This window comes from Echeneis naucrates, chromosome 18, assembly GCF_900963305.1.
Source record: "Echeneis naucrates chromosome 18, fEcheNa1.1, whole genome shotgun sequence".
Lineage (NCBI taxonomy): Eukaryota > Metazoa > Chordata > Actinopteri > Carangiformes > Echeneidae > Echeneis > Echeneis naucrates.
Window position 1 is genome coordinate 1,246,387 of NC_042528.1, and position 17,119 is coordinate 1,263,505.

Below are 17,119 nucleotides of genomic sequence, written 5' to 3' on the forward strand. Positions count from 1 at the left end.
GGCAGTTAAACGGACCGGAAGTGTTTAACGTCTCCTCTTCTCAGGCTTCTGAGGTTCCGAAAGACTCGGAGACAGACCGGAGCCCCGAAGAACCCGAAATACACAACTAAAAACGGCAAGTACGACACAAAAACAACAACGCAAAAACACGCCGAGCTCCGAACTTTGACCTCCGGTCGGTTTTTGTCAGCCGGCGACCGAATTCGTCCGTTAACGGGCTAACGTTAGCTGCAGCTAGCTGTAGCAGCTAAAGCTAGGTTACGGGTTTTTTTTAGCATCCTGTCGAGGTTATCTTTTTTTTGACCTCTAAATGAAATAAACGTGCACAGCTTGGTTTATCTGCTGTAAACCGTGAACCGTTCGTGATAAACACCTGTCCTCATGTGACGCATGACGGTGAGAAGGTGTCCGGTTCCGTTTGGTTATTAAAGCATTTTTAATACAGATAACACGGACACGACGACAAAGACTTTAAAATGGTCTTTTTATTGTGTTTCATTTTCAAACGTGGTGACTTCGTGGATGGAAATGTTACTTTATATTGAAGATAACGTGACCGAGGCAGCGTGAGGAATACCAGGAGTGACAACGAGCTTCTGTCCATATGTTTTATTTATTTTTATTTATAGGACCGAAACGTGCTCATCTTTTCTGTATAAAATCTACCCCTTCACGGAGAAGGTGGATGAACCTGCTCCATCATTTGGTTACTCTGTCCTTTCAGTTTCATTAGTCTTGAAATGATGACTTCGAAATCACGACTTTGTGAAGTGTGTGTGTGTGTGTGTGTGTGTGCACTGAAGGTTTCTAGTTGGTAAAGAGTTGGACTGCATCTGAACGTGTTGTCTCTGTCTTTTGCCCTCGCCCTCAAGACAATGAAAACAGTTTTATCATGACGTGCTATGCAGATGACAGCTCTTCTCAACACCTGGCAAATGTCCCAGCAAGCATATTTGACAATAAAGGACAGCACTGTGAGGATAGAGCTCAGGCTTGTACAGAAAAGAGCTCCCCCACAGTCCTGCTGCTTATCCAACTCCTCAGTGTGTAGTTGGGCAAATTCAACATCAAGGTGAATTGATGGAACGAGTCTTTGTTAAAAGGGGAGGGGGTAACGTTTGGCAGCTTCTAAATTTAGAAGCTACACCACGACAGCAGAGCTGGGTCTACATTTACTTGACCCTCATAAGTTAGCAACCTCTATGTAAATGTCTTGTTATATTGAACTTTTATTTAGTTATTTACCAAAGCAACTTGTATCTTACAAAGTTGCTGTTTGGAATAAGTTATCTGTCAAATATGCAGGAATTATTTCTAGTGTTCTTCATAGTGTTTTCAGTTGATGTATTTTTAGTATCAGGATTCTTCACCCAAAGCATTTTCTTTCTTTCTTTCATCCAAATGAAAAGCTTTGGAAAGAAGGGGCTTCTCAGTGTGACTTTGTCGGCAAAGATTTGGGATGCAATAGCCAGCAGGGATTTCAGATTGAAAAAACATTCCCTCCTTGATTTTTCCTGATTGGAATGTTTCAGTCCCATCTTCTGATTCATCGTTTGAGGAAATTTCTGTATCATAAAACAGATAATCTGCAGATCATCACATTGTAAATCACATCAATCTCATTATGACTCAATTTGGGGAAGTCTTTTTTATACTGCCTAATCAAAGTTGTGGTTAGTGCAGTCTGATTGAAATAATGGTTCATTGTCAGTACTTATCTGATAATGTGATGAAATGGAATTTGTCGTGAGATGTTTAATTTTGAGCTGCATTTCTCTTTCTGTTGGTGCCAGCCTTAAATTTTTCCACTAGACTTCGGCATGGAAAGAAAATAAATGAATTTGTCTCCGTTCTGGATGCTTCCTCATAATAAACATGATGTTGTTTTGTCTTTATCTGTGCTTTGTTTGCTTTTGCCTCCCTTCTACTTTCATGCTAGTGAAGACCAGGAAGTGAAAAAGAGGGACTGAATCTGTATCCAACAGGAAGCACCAGATTGTCCGAGTCCAGAGATGACCTTCCAGATGATGGATCTTATCCAACCAAGATGCTGATGTCCAGGACCATCAAATAACCAGTTTCTTTGTTTTTCTTAACTTTTCAGTTTTGCATTGTTATTGGAGTTTGGCGTCCTTTCTCCTCCTCCTGGGCCCCTAATGAGCCTCCTACTTGGATGGCTTATAGGGAGCTCAGTCCTGATTGGATAAACATCCACACTCTCACTGTTGGTTGTTGACTCGGGAATTTGAAATATTGCGTCATCACACCTGCTCCCTCCATATCCACATCGCCTCCCTGTCCATGTGCTGCTTTCATCGATGCCCTTAATATTTGAAGACTGAGAACAACATGTCCAACCCTCTATATAACCCCTATGCCTCTGGGAACCAAAGTTCCAGCCAGGGGCAATATGGACGCAACAGTTTTCAAGCAGGGAGGGACCCCCGGAGGGTGTCACCTCGCCTCGGTCCTGGGACAAGCTTCAGTGCTTCTGGAACCTCTTCTGCAAGTTCTGCTAGTTCTGCAGGAATGATCGCGCCTCTGTTGGGTCAGTCTGTCAGCTACAGGCCTGAACCGAGTAGGACCCTGATAGATGAGGACATAGAGAGGTCTGTAGACATGCACATTAGCAGAGCCAGGGAAGAAGTGAGGTTTCTTGGCAAACCAGTGCATCAGCCCACAGGCCCAGGCACACACTTTACAAGTGCTCAAAGAAGTGAGTTTCCTTCTTCTGACACAGGGATGTCGTCCTATGCGATGTCCTCAACCTCTGCCTCTGGAGGACAGAGACACCCTGATGTTGAAGGTGGCAGCACCTCTTTGGACTGGTTGCCAAGCTACAAAAGGTCAACTGCCGATGATTCCTCCAAATTTTATTCATCTGATTCATCCAACTTTTTGGGCGGTGCTGACAGCAGGTTTAGTGTCTCCGGTGAAAGAGAACACGATATGCAGTCCATTCCAGGGCTGGGTGACTATGAATATCCAGTACAAGACAAGCCTGAGGCCTCAACGAAGTCAAGCCGCCCCAAGTACACTTCAGAGTCGGCCGCTAATATCCTTTTGCATTTTGGCCTTGAAAAAGAGGACTTGGAACATCTGATTTCCTACCCTGAAGACCAGATCACCCCTGCCAACCTGCCATTCATCTTACGCCAAATCCGCATCCAGAAGGCCAAAAGAGCTACAAGTGCAGTTCAGTCCAAACCCTACCCTGAACCCCAGCCCACCAGGTCTGTGACGGAAAGGGACATGTTGAATAGTTCAGCCGGGGCAGTTCTGAGCCAGGAGGAAATATCATCAGCTGTCCTCAAGCCCAGTAAAGTGATTGACTATGGACATACTGGCAAATATTCTGTTGTTGATGATATTGGAAGGTCCAGTGGCAGCAGGATGTTGGTGAACACTTACAGTAGTGACAGTCACAGTCAAAAACCACCACAAAAAATGAACCCGACAGAGGTGAAAAGCAGTGCTTTGGGTTCTTCACGGGTTCAGGGGAGCTCTCTCACCAACTCTTCGTACAGTTCAAAGCTGAGTTCTGTAGCTTCCCCGAGCAATGATCCAGCTGAACGAATGCAGAGCCAACCAAACCAGACTTCCAGATCGATCCTCAGCTCTCTATCTCTACCGAAGAAAGACACAGACATAAGACCCTTCAAGTCTGAAGCCTCCAAAGTCCTTCCTTTGAAAGAACCAACAGAAAATCCCCAGTCAGCATCTAAAACCACACCATCCAACCCCATGCACCACGGAGTGCATCCTGCCAGACCTGGTCTTGTGCTTATTGGCAGAAATAACACCAGTGGCAGTGAAAATCAAAGTAAAACCAAAGGTAAAGGGTCAGTGGTTGCTGAACAGATGAACAAGCAAACACAGCCGCCGAAGAAGCAGGAGACACCGCACGTGCAGAAACAACAACAGCAGCAGCAACAAGCCCAGAAGCAGCCGGTTCCACTAATGGGCCAAGCAATTTGGCCTCCAGTATTTTCTGCTCAGCAGCAAATTCCTCCGGCGTCTATCATCCCCAGCAACTCGGATCCCTTTCACTCCCTCCAGCATTCACTATTTGTTCCCGGTCGGCCCCTCGTTCCACCAGTTTCACCGCAGCCGGCGCAGAACCTGATGAACTTCATCCAGATGGTGACTCCACAGCAGAAGCAACCGCAGAGGGCAATCTGCAAGGGTCTGCCCACAGCGGCCATGATGCATGACTATGCAGCAGCCTCACCGAGAGTCTTTCCACATACCTGTTCTCTGTGTTACAAAGAATGTACTCATATGAAGGTGAGTGGAAAACTGCAACCTGTTTTCTCTCCCTTTAGGAGATTGTGGCCCATTTGTACACACCTGTTTACATTTTCAGCCTCCTTTTTGGAAGTTCTGCAATATTTTAAATAAAAAAAAAAAAAACAAGGAGCTGAACTTTTTGTTCTAATCTAAATGGGTCAATAATAATGTTATGTCATTAAAGTCCACTGTCACCTCTTAAGTTGGTGCCATTTTGTTTAAAAAAAAAAAAAATTGCAAATTTTGGGAAATATTGTTCAAACCTTTTCACTGACTTTCATGAACCTAAAATGAAATACTTTGGACCAGAATGTTTCAAGCACACACTATCACACTACGCTACACACTACCCATATTCTCTGATTTACTTGACCTGACTGACTTGGGACAGCAGTGTGACTGGTGGTGTCTAGTTTAGCCAGATGAAGTTCAGTGTTTAATTGTCACCAGAGTCACAGTGACTTTTGAGTCAGGCACAGGACGACAGAATGAACATGGTGTCAAAGAATCAGTGCATCAGAAGATAAAGGAAGATGCCTATTTACACCCCCCCTTTTTTAATATCTGTATTCAGTTTGAATATATGCTGTCAGTGAACGTACAGTTTGTATCTTCTTTTAACTGAAGCTTTAATTGATGCACTTTGGAGCCAAGCTGTTTTTTTTTTCTTTTTTGTACCTTAAGTATATTACTTTGTCTGGGAGAAAAGAAGACAAAACAAATTCAGTGGACTTGAAGCCCATCAGCGACCATCGTACTTCAACAATCACACTCAGCAGCGATTTCATTTATTTTATTTTTTTAATTCACCCCACCGGTATTGTAGATTTGTTCCTCCTGTATTTGGCTCGTGATGAAGATGCGACAGCTCCTGCTCACCAGTTATCACATCCACCTGCCTCTTCTCCAGATGTTGTGTGGTTTTGTCCTTCCCATTCTGACAGTGACCTGCCAAGATGAGATGAAGACGCAGATTTGGTGTCCAACACCAAAGAAGACCTTTTCATTTTGGTTGTTAATGGCACTGTAACTCCTGTTTGTTATATTTATTGATAAAGACTTGTTGACTTGGACTTAGGCTGAGTTTGCTGTTATTGTAAAACTTCTTAAAGGATTTAATTTCAAGGATTGTGTCATCCATGTGTATATCTTACCATTGCTGGTACTATGGAACCATCATTTGTATACAACAACCTCCAACCTTAATGTAAAAATGTAAAGTTATTCGTCCGGCATTTTAATGTTCAGGAATGGAATTAGGTACTCTGAACAGGACGAGCTTTGTAGATCTAAGGAACTTCCTTAAAGCTTCTGCAATGCCAATATATTGAAGCTCACAGCAGTTGTGATCAGGTGTATCTAATTTTTTATTTATTCTTTTTTGGGGAAATCTAGGATTGGATCTCCCACCAGAACACCAGCCTTCACCTTCAGAGCTGTAAAATCCTCCGAGCACAGTCAGTCTTTAACTTCCTTTAATTATTATTTACCACATTACTGTTATTTGAAAAAATGCACCAACATACTGCAGAGGAAACACACAACAGAAAGAGAATGCCACCCCCATATTGGATGTAGCTGATAAATGTGTAGAATTGATTGTTTTGTTTTCTGCAGATATCCAGAGTGGAATGGTGAGATAAAACTTGAGCCCAGTGCCACAGGTAACGACGCCAAGCCCTCGTCCTCAACTTCTGCCAAGACTTCTCAACACCGTCACCAGAAGATCAGGCATGGAAGCCGTTCCCGCTCGCAGAGTCCCAGAAGGCCCCGAGACCACGAAAGAAGAGGCAAACGCAGCCGATCGAGATCACCACAGGGCTCTAGATACAGTCGCAGGTTTGTGAGGCGCAAAAGTGTCATAGGAATAATGACAAAATAACAGTGCCATAATTGAGTGTTAATTGAATTTGTCCATACCTCAGTTCACGCTCACGCTCACGCTCCCCACGACACGAAGGCCCTTCATCCTCACGACCACGGCGCTATGAGAGACGACCCTCACCAAGGAGGAGAGATGAGAAAAGGCCTTCACCAAGACGGACTGAAGGCTGGCAGTCATCCCAAAGGAGCCGCGAAAGAGGATCCCCAAGGAGAGTCGATGAGAGACGATCACCTCCAAGAAGGAGCCGGGAAAGACAGACATCGTCAGAGAGGTCACCGCCTCAACAGAAGAGACCAAACAATGCAGAGACACTGGCGAAGAAATTACTGGAAAAACCAGGTATCAGCATACAACAAGTATAAATAATTTTTGTCATTTGTATTAAATATTAAAAGAATATTATTTGTTTACTACTTGCCCTGTTCACTGCTTTTGTCCTTTTAGCTGTCCAGTCTCTGTCAAAAGAGTCTGACCTGGAGACAGTGGTAAAAACTCTAGCTCCTGCCTTCCTGGCTGAGCTAGCTAAGATGAAATCGTCATCACCATCCTCTTCTTCATTACCCAAAGTGGGAAAGCGCCCCCTGGTTTCTCCTCCTGCGGGAAAAGGCTCTTTTGCTTTTGCTGTGGAGGACAAAGATGGAGCAAAGAAGGAGACCAAAACAGCGGCTGTGAAGTCAAAGCCCAGTCAGCAGAAGGCAAGTGTGTCTACAAGGCCGAAGGTTGGTGCATGTGTCTCTGTGAAAATATCATAATATTGTATCACTGGTCAATAATTATTTTCCTCTTTGCCTCTTGTAACATAACATTTAGGTCAGTGACATCAGCAGAAAATTATACTTAACCTTGGACATTTGATCAGTTCTTGATGACCGAGTCTTGATGTCTTTTACTCAGGTTTGTAAAGCTCCGACCTTTGTGAAACTAGAAGGGATTCGTACTTCTCTATCTCACAACGATGTGGTCACGGCTGTGGAGCAGTTTGGAAAGACAAAATCAGTCATACTGTATCGATCCAAACTGGAGGTATGTCTGGAGACAGTTCAATTTTTCCTGAACAGTCTGAGAGAGTCTTGAACAGTAGTAACCCAAACTTATTTATGTTGGATATGTACGTTTACACGCAGGCAGTGGTGTGTTTTGAGAAAGAAGAAGACGCAAAAAAACTGAAGAGCCTGAAGAGCCTCGTCATGAACGGAATGCCAGTGAATGTTGCCAGCGAAAGGGTATCGTGCTTTTCTGGTCTTACTCTCTTTATCACCAAACTCAATGTGAAATATAATAATGAACACCACAATGAATAACAGTTTTAGTTTTCATTTCGAACTAATTTTGTTGAAGCACAGAGAGCAGGACCTGACTTGGTTTATCAACACATCTGTATTTTGGTGACAGTGTTAATCCTCAGATAATTTAAAATAACAAATCTCATTTGGTTTGTTTGCAGGATGCTGTTTCTAAGGAACAGACGGCTCCTGAGAAGTAGGTTTTGCTTCACACAGACCTCTTTATGACTTGTCCAATATTAATATGCTATAAATTATTTTAGACATAAATTAGCAGGTAAATTAATATTTATAAATGCACAAGTTTATTAATATTTTTCTGTAAACTCCAAAGGCATTATCCACGTTATCCACCTGTTGTTTTTAATTAGAAAAAAGATTATTGGTTACACAAGAAGGTCATTTGATGGCGAAGACCATAAGAAAACATTACAATTCTTTTATTTGACAATGATGAAACTCTCTTTTCTTCACAGAAAACTGCAGATTTCCAATGTCTCCAAATCCAAAGACAATAAATCCACCACCATCATTGACCCCACAAAGGTTAATTGTCCTACCAAACCTTTATCTTTATCCCCTAAAGCCAAAAAAGTACCAACAGGCAAACTCGCAAATAAGAAATCTGCTGCAAAAGCTAAAGGCTCAGCAAGTCTCACTAAAGCAAAGGGTTTGGTTTCCAAAATGAAAAATGTCAAAAACCTGCAGAAAGCTAAAACTATAAAAAGTGTTCAGCAGCAGAAATCCCAAATCACGAAAATCTCAACTCCCCAGAAACCCACAACATCAGAGGACAGTTTGACTGCAGTGGGAGCTTTGACGGAGGAAAAGATGGAAGAAACGGCTGCAAAAGACACAAATGTGCCAGTCAAGTCAGAAGACTGCCCGGATGTTGAAACTTTAAAGTCTGTAGTAACCATGGAAGCCAAGGTTGTTGAAACTGGAAGTGCAGCAGTTTCTGAATTGAATTGCCACGAAAAACCTTTTACAGCTGATGTTGAGATGAAAGAGGCCAAAGATGCTGAGCCTATGGAGCTTGGAGAAACTGCAGTTGAAGTGGCAGAGCCCATGGAAGCTGAAAATTGTGCTGAGGAAAAACGAACAAATACAGAGGTTGTACCAGAAAAATCCAGTGAGGTTCAACCGCCAACCTGTTCAGATGAGACCAAACAGGATACGTCTCCACCGGAACCTTCCGCTGTTCCATCTCAGAGCACAGAAGCAGTTCCTAAACCATCAGACATTCAAGCTCAGAGCCCTCAGACCACTATTGGAACTCAAGAAGTTTCATCACAAGTCCAGCAGAGCTCTGCGATAGAACCAGAGCCTCTTGTACAAGAGCTGGAGACCAAGACGAGGACTTCACAAATCCAGGAACAGTCTGCATCAGCCTCAACTGAAGGAGCATCAGAGGCACCGCTGACAGTCGAAAAGGTGGAGACCAAAATGGAACACAAAGGTATGTGATGGACTCCTCCATGTAAGTTGCCTTGGCTCTGTGTCATACCAATACAAATTTTACTCCTTTTGAAGATCCTGCATTTACCGCCAAGACCCATGGGGATCCCTCATCGGCCCAGGATGTCTCAAAAGCTGTCAGCAATATTTCAACAGTTTCAACTGATAGTGGCACTTCTGCCAAAACAGAGCCAACAGCTGAGGCAGTGACCAAACGGCAACCGGGACCAACCTCGCCTTCTTCAGCTGCAGCTACTCATGTGACGATTGGGGAGATGATGGAAAAGCACCTGGCACAATATAAACTCCGTAAGGAAGAGATATTCTTGGCTCATGAGATTCATTGACAGTGTCAATTCGAAATGTCTGTATGTGATCATAATTCATATTTCTGTCTGTGTTTTGCAGCATGCTTCAAGATGAAAAACTGCTTCTTTGCAAAAGTAAGGTTTTCCTAAACCTTTTGTGTGGATTACTGTACTATTGGAATAATTTTTTTCTTTTACAGTATTATTCTGTCTCTACTAAAATGTTCTCAAAAGGGTGTTTCTCTCTTTTTTTCTATTCAGAAGAAGGTGCTGGTCATAAACAACTTGCCAAAGTACAAATTTGTTAGCTACACAGAGGAAGACCTTGCCAAGCTACTCATTCCATTTGGATTTGAATATAAAGCTGAAAACATTTATGTTATTCCTCAGATCTGCATGGTAGGTGCCACTTATTAATTCAACCTGTGTAAATTTTATTTGTTTATTGTTACTCAGACTGATTTCAACTCCACAGTAATGTTACTACAAAACCATGTATGTAATTTGAAAGTAAAGATGATGATACAGTTTTGTTTTCTTCCTTAGGCGTTTGCTATGATGCCAACGATCGAGAACATGAGGGAGCTGATGAAGTCCGTCAGAAGGAGACATTTGAGTCTGAAAATGTCCAAACTGATGGTGCAGGTAGTGAGCAAGGACATGGCAATGACACCGGTACGCATATGCATGGCACTGCTTTGTTTCTCATGACAGATTTTTATATACATTTGTTGATGTGCAGTATATTTCATTCTGCCTGCTCTGATGTTTTTGTTTCAGCTTGGGTTTTATAAATCGCTGATGAGACAGATGAATTCAGTAAGTAACTGATTTCACCAAAGTTTTTATGAGACTTGGATGTAAAAATTATAACTAAACTCACATGTACTCACTTGTTGTTAAATCAGCCGGTGCTTGATGATGGAGGAAGTATAATCTACATCAAGAACATCTCACCAAGCGAGGCTAAAGAGCTCAGGGAATCTTTGAATAAAATCGGATCTGTCAGAAACTTCATGCCTCTGCTCAACAAGGTAAGAACATAAATGCACAAGTTCACGTGTTCATCAGACTTCCTGGTTGTCTTACCTGTCCTGTGTGTGTTCCAGGTGTTTGTAGAATTTGAGTCCAATCGTGATGCCGATCGGCTCGGAGTTTGGTACAGCCTCCTGAAACAGGCCCCTGCTCACAAAGTCTGCAGGCTGAAAGTCCCACACAGCGGCTGTAAAGCCCTACGTGAGTCTTGTGTCAAAAATGAAAGCTGTGGTCGCGCTTCAGATATATTCAAATAAATCACTCGACCTGTTTGTTTGTTTTTTTTCTCACAGCACCAAGACTTGCAGCGAACGCTATCCCAGATGTTGCAGCCGGGCCAACTATCCCAGCAACAAAGTTTGGGGTGCCACGTGGCAGCGTTTCACCATTTTGGGTCACGTTGGCCAGTAGCCCCTTTTTGTTTCCCACCATGTCCCCGTGGTTCATCATCCCAGGTAGGAAATCAGCTGGAGATAAAATGAACCATGTTGGCGTTTTACTAAGGAAACTGACTTTTTCCTATTTTCACTCCACTAGATACGCTGACAGTCAGAGTTAATGAAGATATCACGGTAAGGAGAATTTTCCCATACCTGCCTTAACATTTAGTAGTTTTTCTTTTTTATATATATATTTTTTTATTTACATGATATTTGTCTGAAAACCAGCAAACAAAGAATTTGATTCAAAGCTAAAACTCTTATAAATTGGGAATACATTTAAAAAAGGTATTAATTGAACATTTGTCTTTAAAATTTGTGTCTTTTCCATAGAGGGTCAACCGTCATGGAACTATATTCCCCACAGTCATGTTCACCGGTTTGCCAGAGGGAAACTACAAACATGAGGACTTTGCTAAGCTGGTGTGGCCGTACTTCCCCAAACAAACTCTTCACTCCCTGTACTACAACATCATAGTCCTGACACTGCAGAGGAGGGTGAGGAGAAGATGCTGTTTAGTGTAACTACATGAAACTTTTTGTTTGAGTCATATCTGTCATAACATTCTTCCTCTATTCTCCAGGCTTTTGTTTATTTCAGCGACTGGACGTCGTGCTCGAATTTTGTCCGAGATCACATAAAAAATCCGGTTTCTGTCAGAGGCTCCTTGCTGAATGTCCATTTTGTCTTGGAGCACATGGCTCCTGAACCCAGTGAGGTACGGACACTCAGCTGATCCACGATATTCTTGGTTCTCCATCCTGAAGTCTGCCCAGTTAATCTCACACTGATCCGATTCCTTGACGTAACAGCGTTGTTGTTTGTGACTTGTCTTTTTTGCAGGAGTTGATGTATAAAACTCTGATGAAATGGAGCAACGCTGTAAGTCGTTTATCAGTAATTTCCAAATGAGGAAAAAAAGGATAGCTTTTCATTTCATTGCTTCTCAGCATCAGCTGATTGTTGTCTTTTCCTTCAGTGTACTCTGGATCTGGACTCTCTGGAGGAGCGGCTGCTCTGTGTGGAGATCTCTGAGACAAAGGTGGATCTCATCCAGGAGGTCATGGAGGCGGTGTCATCCATCGCTCCTTACGCCAACTTCCTGCCACTTGCCAACCGGGTACGAAAATAACACAACAAAAGTTTCACTCTTCACATTTTGGTGTGGACAGATTGTTGTGACACAGTTTTTCTTGAATGTAGATGATCCTCATGACTTGTTGCTGTTTTCTTCCTTAGATATGTGTTGAGATGGCTGACTCCAGTGGTGTCACAAACGTGGTGGAGAAGTTCAACATGTCGCACTTTGTATTCAGAAACTTAAGAGGGTGTGTGTTTTCTTACTATGGATAAACATGTTGTTATTTTTGGATCCCCTGTTCTCACATCATGACTGACCATTTCATTCTTCCTCTCTTCACAGGACTAAAGTTCCACATTTGGAGCCGTGAGTACACATTTAGAATTTAATTTTACTTCAACTATATTTCCAAACGCCAGAGTGTTGGTTAAAAATGTTTATCACTGTTACAGTTTGATTTGAAAGAAGAAAAAACTGTGTTATTTTGAAATCTAAAAACCCATCCCAACCCATGTGTGTGTTGACTTCAGACTGAAGAGCCTAAAACAGCGACTTGAAGACTCCAGGGAGACCAAAATCCACCTGGAACAGGACACAGGACAGGTTCTTCCCAAAGCCAAGCCCCCGACCCAAACTCCTTCTAAAGTTCCTGAAGGGCTTCAGAATCCGCTGCAAACAAGTCTCCCTGCTGGATCCACTGGTTGTGAATCAGGACCAAGTTCCACTTCCACAAGTGAGTTCACAAAGGAAGGAGACTGTCAGAAACCAGGAACTGAGATCGGGGGGGCAATTGAAGATGCAGGAAAAGCAAAAGAAAAGAGGGAGGAAACGTCAACAACAGCTACTTCTGCTGATGGAACCAGCTTTCCCGGGGTTTCCAGTCCGACGCTCTCAGCCACAAGTCTGGTCAAGTCTGAAGAAAATGCCACAGAACCTCTTCACATTGACCAGGACACACTCATTGCCCTCACAGCAGCACTTCACCAGCACAGACTAAACAGAGCACAACAGACACACTGTCAACAGACAGAGGTGAGTGAATCCTCAACGCCCAATGGTTTGATCTGTCATCTTATTGGTGAATATTCACAATAGTGAATTGTTTTAGAAATATGAACTAACATGTAAGTTTTGTTGAACAAGCCAGTTGTTTCAGAGATAAACCCCTTCTTTGTTGCTGATCCAGGATCAAGAGGATTTTACAGCAGACACTCTTTCTCCAGATTTTCACTTTTTTGATGAAAACTTCAACTTTGAGGATTTTGTCACTGTTGATGAAGTTGGTGATGATATGGAAGACAGAAGCCCAGACCACCAGAGCAGCTCATCCCCAACAAAGTCCTCCAAAGGGAATGACGAGAGTGGAGATTCAGGTGTGCTGTCCACTGCCAAAAAAACCCCGACCAGATCCTTATCTTCTTCACCTGCCTCATCCAAGCCAGCTAAAGTGTCCATGAAGAAAAGACAGTCTTCTAACTTCACCTCCTCTGGACCCACCAAATCCATGAAGAAACCCTCATCCTCTGGCAGTGTCAGGAAAACCTCTGCCTCCTCTTCACCATCTCCTCTGACCTCCTCATCCCCTGGTCAGAAAGCACAACAGACCAAAACTAAGTCTACTGTCAAAGCACCTAAAACGCAATCATCATCTTCAGCACTTGAAAAAGAAAAGACAGCGTCAGCAGCAGCTGTTGAGGCATCGATCATGACCCTTTCTGGATTGACTGGAGAACTAAAAGCTGCAGAGAACACAGAAGCAAAGTCTGACCACAAGGTGTCAGCAGAGGGCACTGCTGCAAAAACTGTTGAGTCACAGACAAAAATAGAAACGTCATCAGACATGCATCTACCTGCACAGGGACAGGGGTTAGAGTTGATTCAGGCCCAGATTTTAAAGGAGGAAGACAATACAATCACCGACCTGGAGAAGGGAAAGGAAGAAGTGTCTGGCAAACAAACGAAGGAGGAAGAGGACGGTGAAAACTGCACCACCCTTGACTCACTTGATAACCAAACAGAGGAACAAATGGGTGATGGGGACCAAGTAAACAGCTCTGAAGCCCAGCTGCCAGAACCTGAGACAGAGATTAACTTAGACAGGCAGGTCTTGGACAGTGTGGACGATGAAGACAAAGCCCGCCTTGAGGACTGCAGTGAAAAGGAAATGGGTGTTTCCTGTCAAGCAGAGGATGGTGCTTTTGAAGAACAAAGAGCTGCGCTTCAAGAGAATGGTTGTATGGTTAAAGAGAACGGTTCAACAGTAAAACAGCTGTCTGAGGATGATGCAACTGAAGCAGTCAATAAAGCTGATGATAAAGCAGCAGTCGAAGATGCAGTTATTAAAAAGGACGAAGTAAATAACGCAGATAGTTTCCAAACTGTATATACAGCTAGTCAACAACGTCCAAGTGACAAGGCAGACGGAAAGAAGACAAAAGGAAAAGAAGACGACATCGAAGGCCAAATCGATTCTGCAGAATCCTACAAAGACCTGGAAAAGCCTGGAGACCAAATCCATCATGATGAAGACCAGCCTGTTCAAGTCCATGATGACAAAGCTGCTCTAAAAGACCATGACAGTGATGTGACTGAAGAAGAAACATTTCAGATATTAGATTCCATCGATGATCAAACCCTGGTTGAAGAAGATGGACACAAACTTGAAACACCCAGCAGTCAGATGAAAGAAGAAAACACAGAAGAGGAAGAAACATATCAAATTATAGATTCAGTGGAAGATCAGCCAACAACTACTGAGTCTGAATCTGACAACAAGGAAAAGAGAATCAAGAAAGTGGAGCTGACTGCTCGACAAGATGATGGCTCATCAAAGAGGAGCAGCCCCAGGACCAGAGCATCCAAACAGGTAGAGGACAAGAAATCACCAAAGAAACGGGACGTGGCAGTTAAAAAACATGAAACGCAAACAAACACAGAGACCACCGCAGGAGTTTCTGAAAAACTCAAAGAGAACAAACCGATCACTGAGGAGATGGTTTATGAAATTGTAGATTCTGTTGAAGACGACTCAGTTCGAGAAGCAATCCCCACAGAAAGGTCTGGTAGAAGAAGGAGTGCCAGAGGAAAGACAGAGGATCAAATAAATATCAGTGAGACATCTGAAAATCTAGGTGGAGAAGAGGAGGCTTCTTATGAAATTTTAGACTCAGTGGAGGAAGAGACTCCTGCTGAAGAAGCCACAGTTATGACCAGATCGACCCGAGGGAGAAGTGGAAAAACAACGAAAAGAGTTTCTCCACATGGGAAGGCAATAAAAGAGGACACACCAACAAAGAGGAGACAGATTCCAGCTGGAGAACCACAAGAAAAAACTCTGAAGAAAGAGGAGAAAGAGCCTCCAATGGACAGCACGTCGACAGGGAACAGCGATGTTACTGTGAAAGAAGAAAGTCAAGAGGAATCAGTCTATAAAATATTAGATTCTGTGGAGGACGACATCAAGAATGACCAGCCTGCTAAGGTAGGAAAAGCAAAAAGGGGAAGACCAAAGAAAGTGCTCAAATCAACTAAAAAAGACGTCGTCACACAGAAGGACAATAAAGGTGCCTCTGAAAAAGGGCCTGATGAAGACGAGGTGATGTATCAGATTCTTGATTCAGTGGAAGACGAGATGGACAGCCATTCTTCCACAGAACAGTCACACGGTGCGAGAAATGTCAACAAGCCAACTAAGAAGAACAAATTAACCAAAGGTGAGGAGGAGGAGCCACTCTACCAGATTGTAGATTCTCTGGAAGATGATCAAGTTCAAGAAGATTTGCTGAACCCCAAAGTTTCCAGTAAAAGGATGAAGGAAAGATGTAAAACTAAAGATGACTCTCATCCGAAAGGGGACACACCAACATGCAGCTCTAATGACGTGGAAGCAGCTGAAAACGTGATGATGAACGAGGAGATAAACGATGCAGACAGATCTGAGGGGAGCACGAAGGAAAGAACGAGCAACACAGACATCAAGAAACAAGAAGTAACACCCCGACGTGGTACTGCAACAGCAGCAGGGAAGAAGAATCAGACGGCTACTAGAAACACTCTGGTGAACCTGGATGAAGTCAGCGAGGAGGAAGAGGATTACCCCGACGACACAGCCGAAGAGGAAGAACTGAGGAAGAGGCAAGCTGCCGCCAAAGAGAAGCAGCTCGCCAAACAGCGGGAAGAGAGAAAGACCAGGGAGAGAGAAGAGAAGGAGCAAAGGAGTCGGAGCAGCAGAGGAAGAGGGGGAGGCCCAAAGATGACGGAGGAGGAGGAGAAGGAAGAGGAAGAGGTGAAGGTGGACATCAAGGAGCTGGTAACTCTGGATGAGGTGGGAGAAGATGAGATTGGGGAAGAAAAACTGACGCAGGATCAGGAATGGGATGGTGAGATGACGGAGGGAGAGCTGCAGATGCTCGTCACTCTGGATGAATTCGCAGAAGAAGAAGAGGAGGACGAAGCAGGTGGCGATGAAGAAGAAACACCAAAAACCTCAAGAGCTGGCAAACACAAACACGACGACAACACAGGTGGATTACTCTGCCTTCAGCTAACAGGTATAATTGTGTTGTGACCACAATATTTAACCTATTTATTATACTAATTTAGAGGAGAGGGCGAACTTTGTGACGCTCGATAAGGTTGAAGAGGAGAAAGAAAAGAAAGCCAGCAGGACGAGGATCCAAGCCAAGAAGAGGACCAAACAGTCCTTTGGTAACACACACACACGCACACTTCTGTAACAGCTGCCAGTCTGATTACGTACTTTTAGTTTGTGCTAAATATTGTACTGACATTTACCGCAGTGAGAAAATCTACCAGAGGGAAAAAAGTTGGTGCACAAGATGAGAGAGAAGAAGAACTGGAATCAGCTCCCACTTCACTCGACGCCTCTTCATCACTGGACAAAGATCCATCAACGCTGTCAGGTGACGGCCAGCAGGAGATCCAGAAGGCCGAGGAGGAAAGGCCGAGCCAAGGCGACATCGCTGCTCCCTCTGCAGGGCAGGACCTGCAGCTGGAGACTCAGAGTCTGGAAGGATGTGTGGAAGAAGGAGAGGAGGACAAAGACAGACAGAGCAGGACAAACGGTACGCTCCAGTATTTAGAGCTGCAAATGAAGCTCGAAACAAGAAAACTGTCAGACTTTGACTTCTCCTCTGCTCTTCTTCTCCAGCTGTGACTAAAAGGAAGAAGGAACTCATTGGCCCTGAAGCAAAGAGAGCTCGTTCTCAGTCTCCCTCTGTTACTGCTGACATCAAACTGCCGCCTTTCAGCCCCAACAGCCCCCTCGGTGAGGAAAAGCCCATTTTATTTACCAGGAATTAAATTTGAAATTATCCAC

The 17,119-nt window shown here is 43.6% G+C and overlaps 1 protein-coding gene across 1 annotated transcript in view; it reads left to right on the forward strand.

Annotated features, from left to right (window-relative positions):
- znf638 (zinc finger protein 638) overlaps positions 1 to 17,119 on the forward strand; it is a 39,979-nt gene that overhangs the window by 21,147 nt on the left and 1,713 nt on the right. The window contains exons 29-58 of the mRNA XM_029526915.1: positions 2,332 to 3,183; positions 3,292 to 4,287; positions 5,686 to 5,747; positions 5,908 to 6,129; positions 6,216 to 6,514; positions 6,620 to 6,894; positions 7,070 to 7,198; positions 7,300 to 7,398; positions 7,620 to 7,654; positions 7,935 to 8,917; positions 8,992 to 9,225; positions 9,325 to 9,359; positions 9,486 to 9,623; positions 9,771 to 9,899; positions 10,005 to 10,043; positions 10,133 to 10,258; positions 10,334 to 10,460; positions 10,553 to 10,714; positions 10,797 to 10,831; positions 11,033 to 11,197; positions 11,284 to 11,418; positions 11,544 to 11,582; positions 11,680 to 11,820; positions 11,940 to 12,028; positions 12,124 to 12,147; positions 12,312 to 12,813; positions 12,968 to 16,304; positions 16,384 to 16,488; positions 16,581 to 16,865; positions 16,952 to 17,068. Coding sequence (XP_029382775.1) covers positions 2,332 to 3,183; positions 3,292 to 4,287; positions 5,686 to 5,747; positions 5,908 to 6,129; positions 6,216 to 6,514; positions 6,620 to 6,894; positions 7,070 to 7,198; positions 7,300 to 7,398; positions 7,620 to 7,654; positions 7,935 to 8,917; positions 8,992 to 9,225; positions 9,325 to 9,359; positions 9,486 to 9,623; positions 9,771 to 9,899; positions 10,005 to 10,043; positions 10,133 to 10,258; positions 10,334 to 10,460; positions 10,553 to 10,714; positions 10,797 to 10,831; positions 11,033 to 11,197; positions 11,284 to 11,418; positions 11,544 to 11,582; positions 11,680 to 11,820; positions 11,940 to 12,028; positions 12,124 to 12,147; positions 12,312 to 12,813; positions 12,968 to 16,304; positions 16,384 to 16,488; positions 16,581 to 16,865; positions 16,952 to 17,068 — 9,916 coding nt within the window. The remainder of the gene's footprint in view (positions 1 to 2,331; positions 3,184 to 3,291; positions 4,288 to 5,685; positions 5,748 to 5,907; positions 6,130 to 6,215; positions 6,515 to 6,619; positions 6,895 to 7,069; positions 7,199 to 7,299; positions 7,399 to 7,619; positions 7,655 to 7,934; positions 8,918 to 8,991; positions 9,226 to 9,324; positions 9,360 to 9,485; positions 9,624 to 9,770; positions 9,900 to 10,004; positions 10,044 to 10,132; positions 10,259 to 10,333; positions 10,461 to 10,552; positions 10,715 to 10,796; positions 10,832 to 11,032; positions 11,198 to 11,283; positions 11,419 to 11,543; positions 11,583 to 11,679; positions 11,821 to 11,939; positions 12,029 to 12,123; positions 12,148 to 12,311; positions 12,814 to 12,967; positions 16,305 to 16,383; positions 16,489 to 16,580; positions 16,866 to 16,951; positions 17,069 to 17,119) is intronic.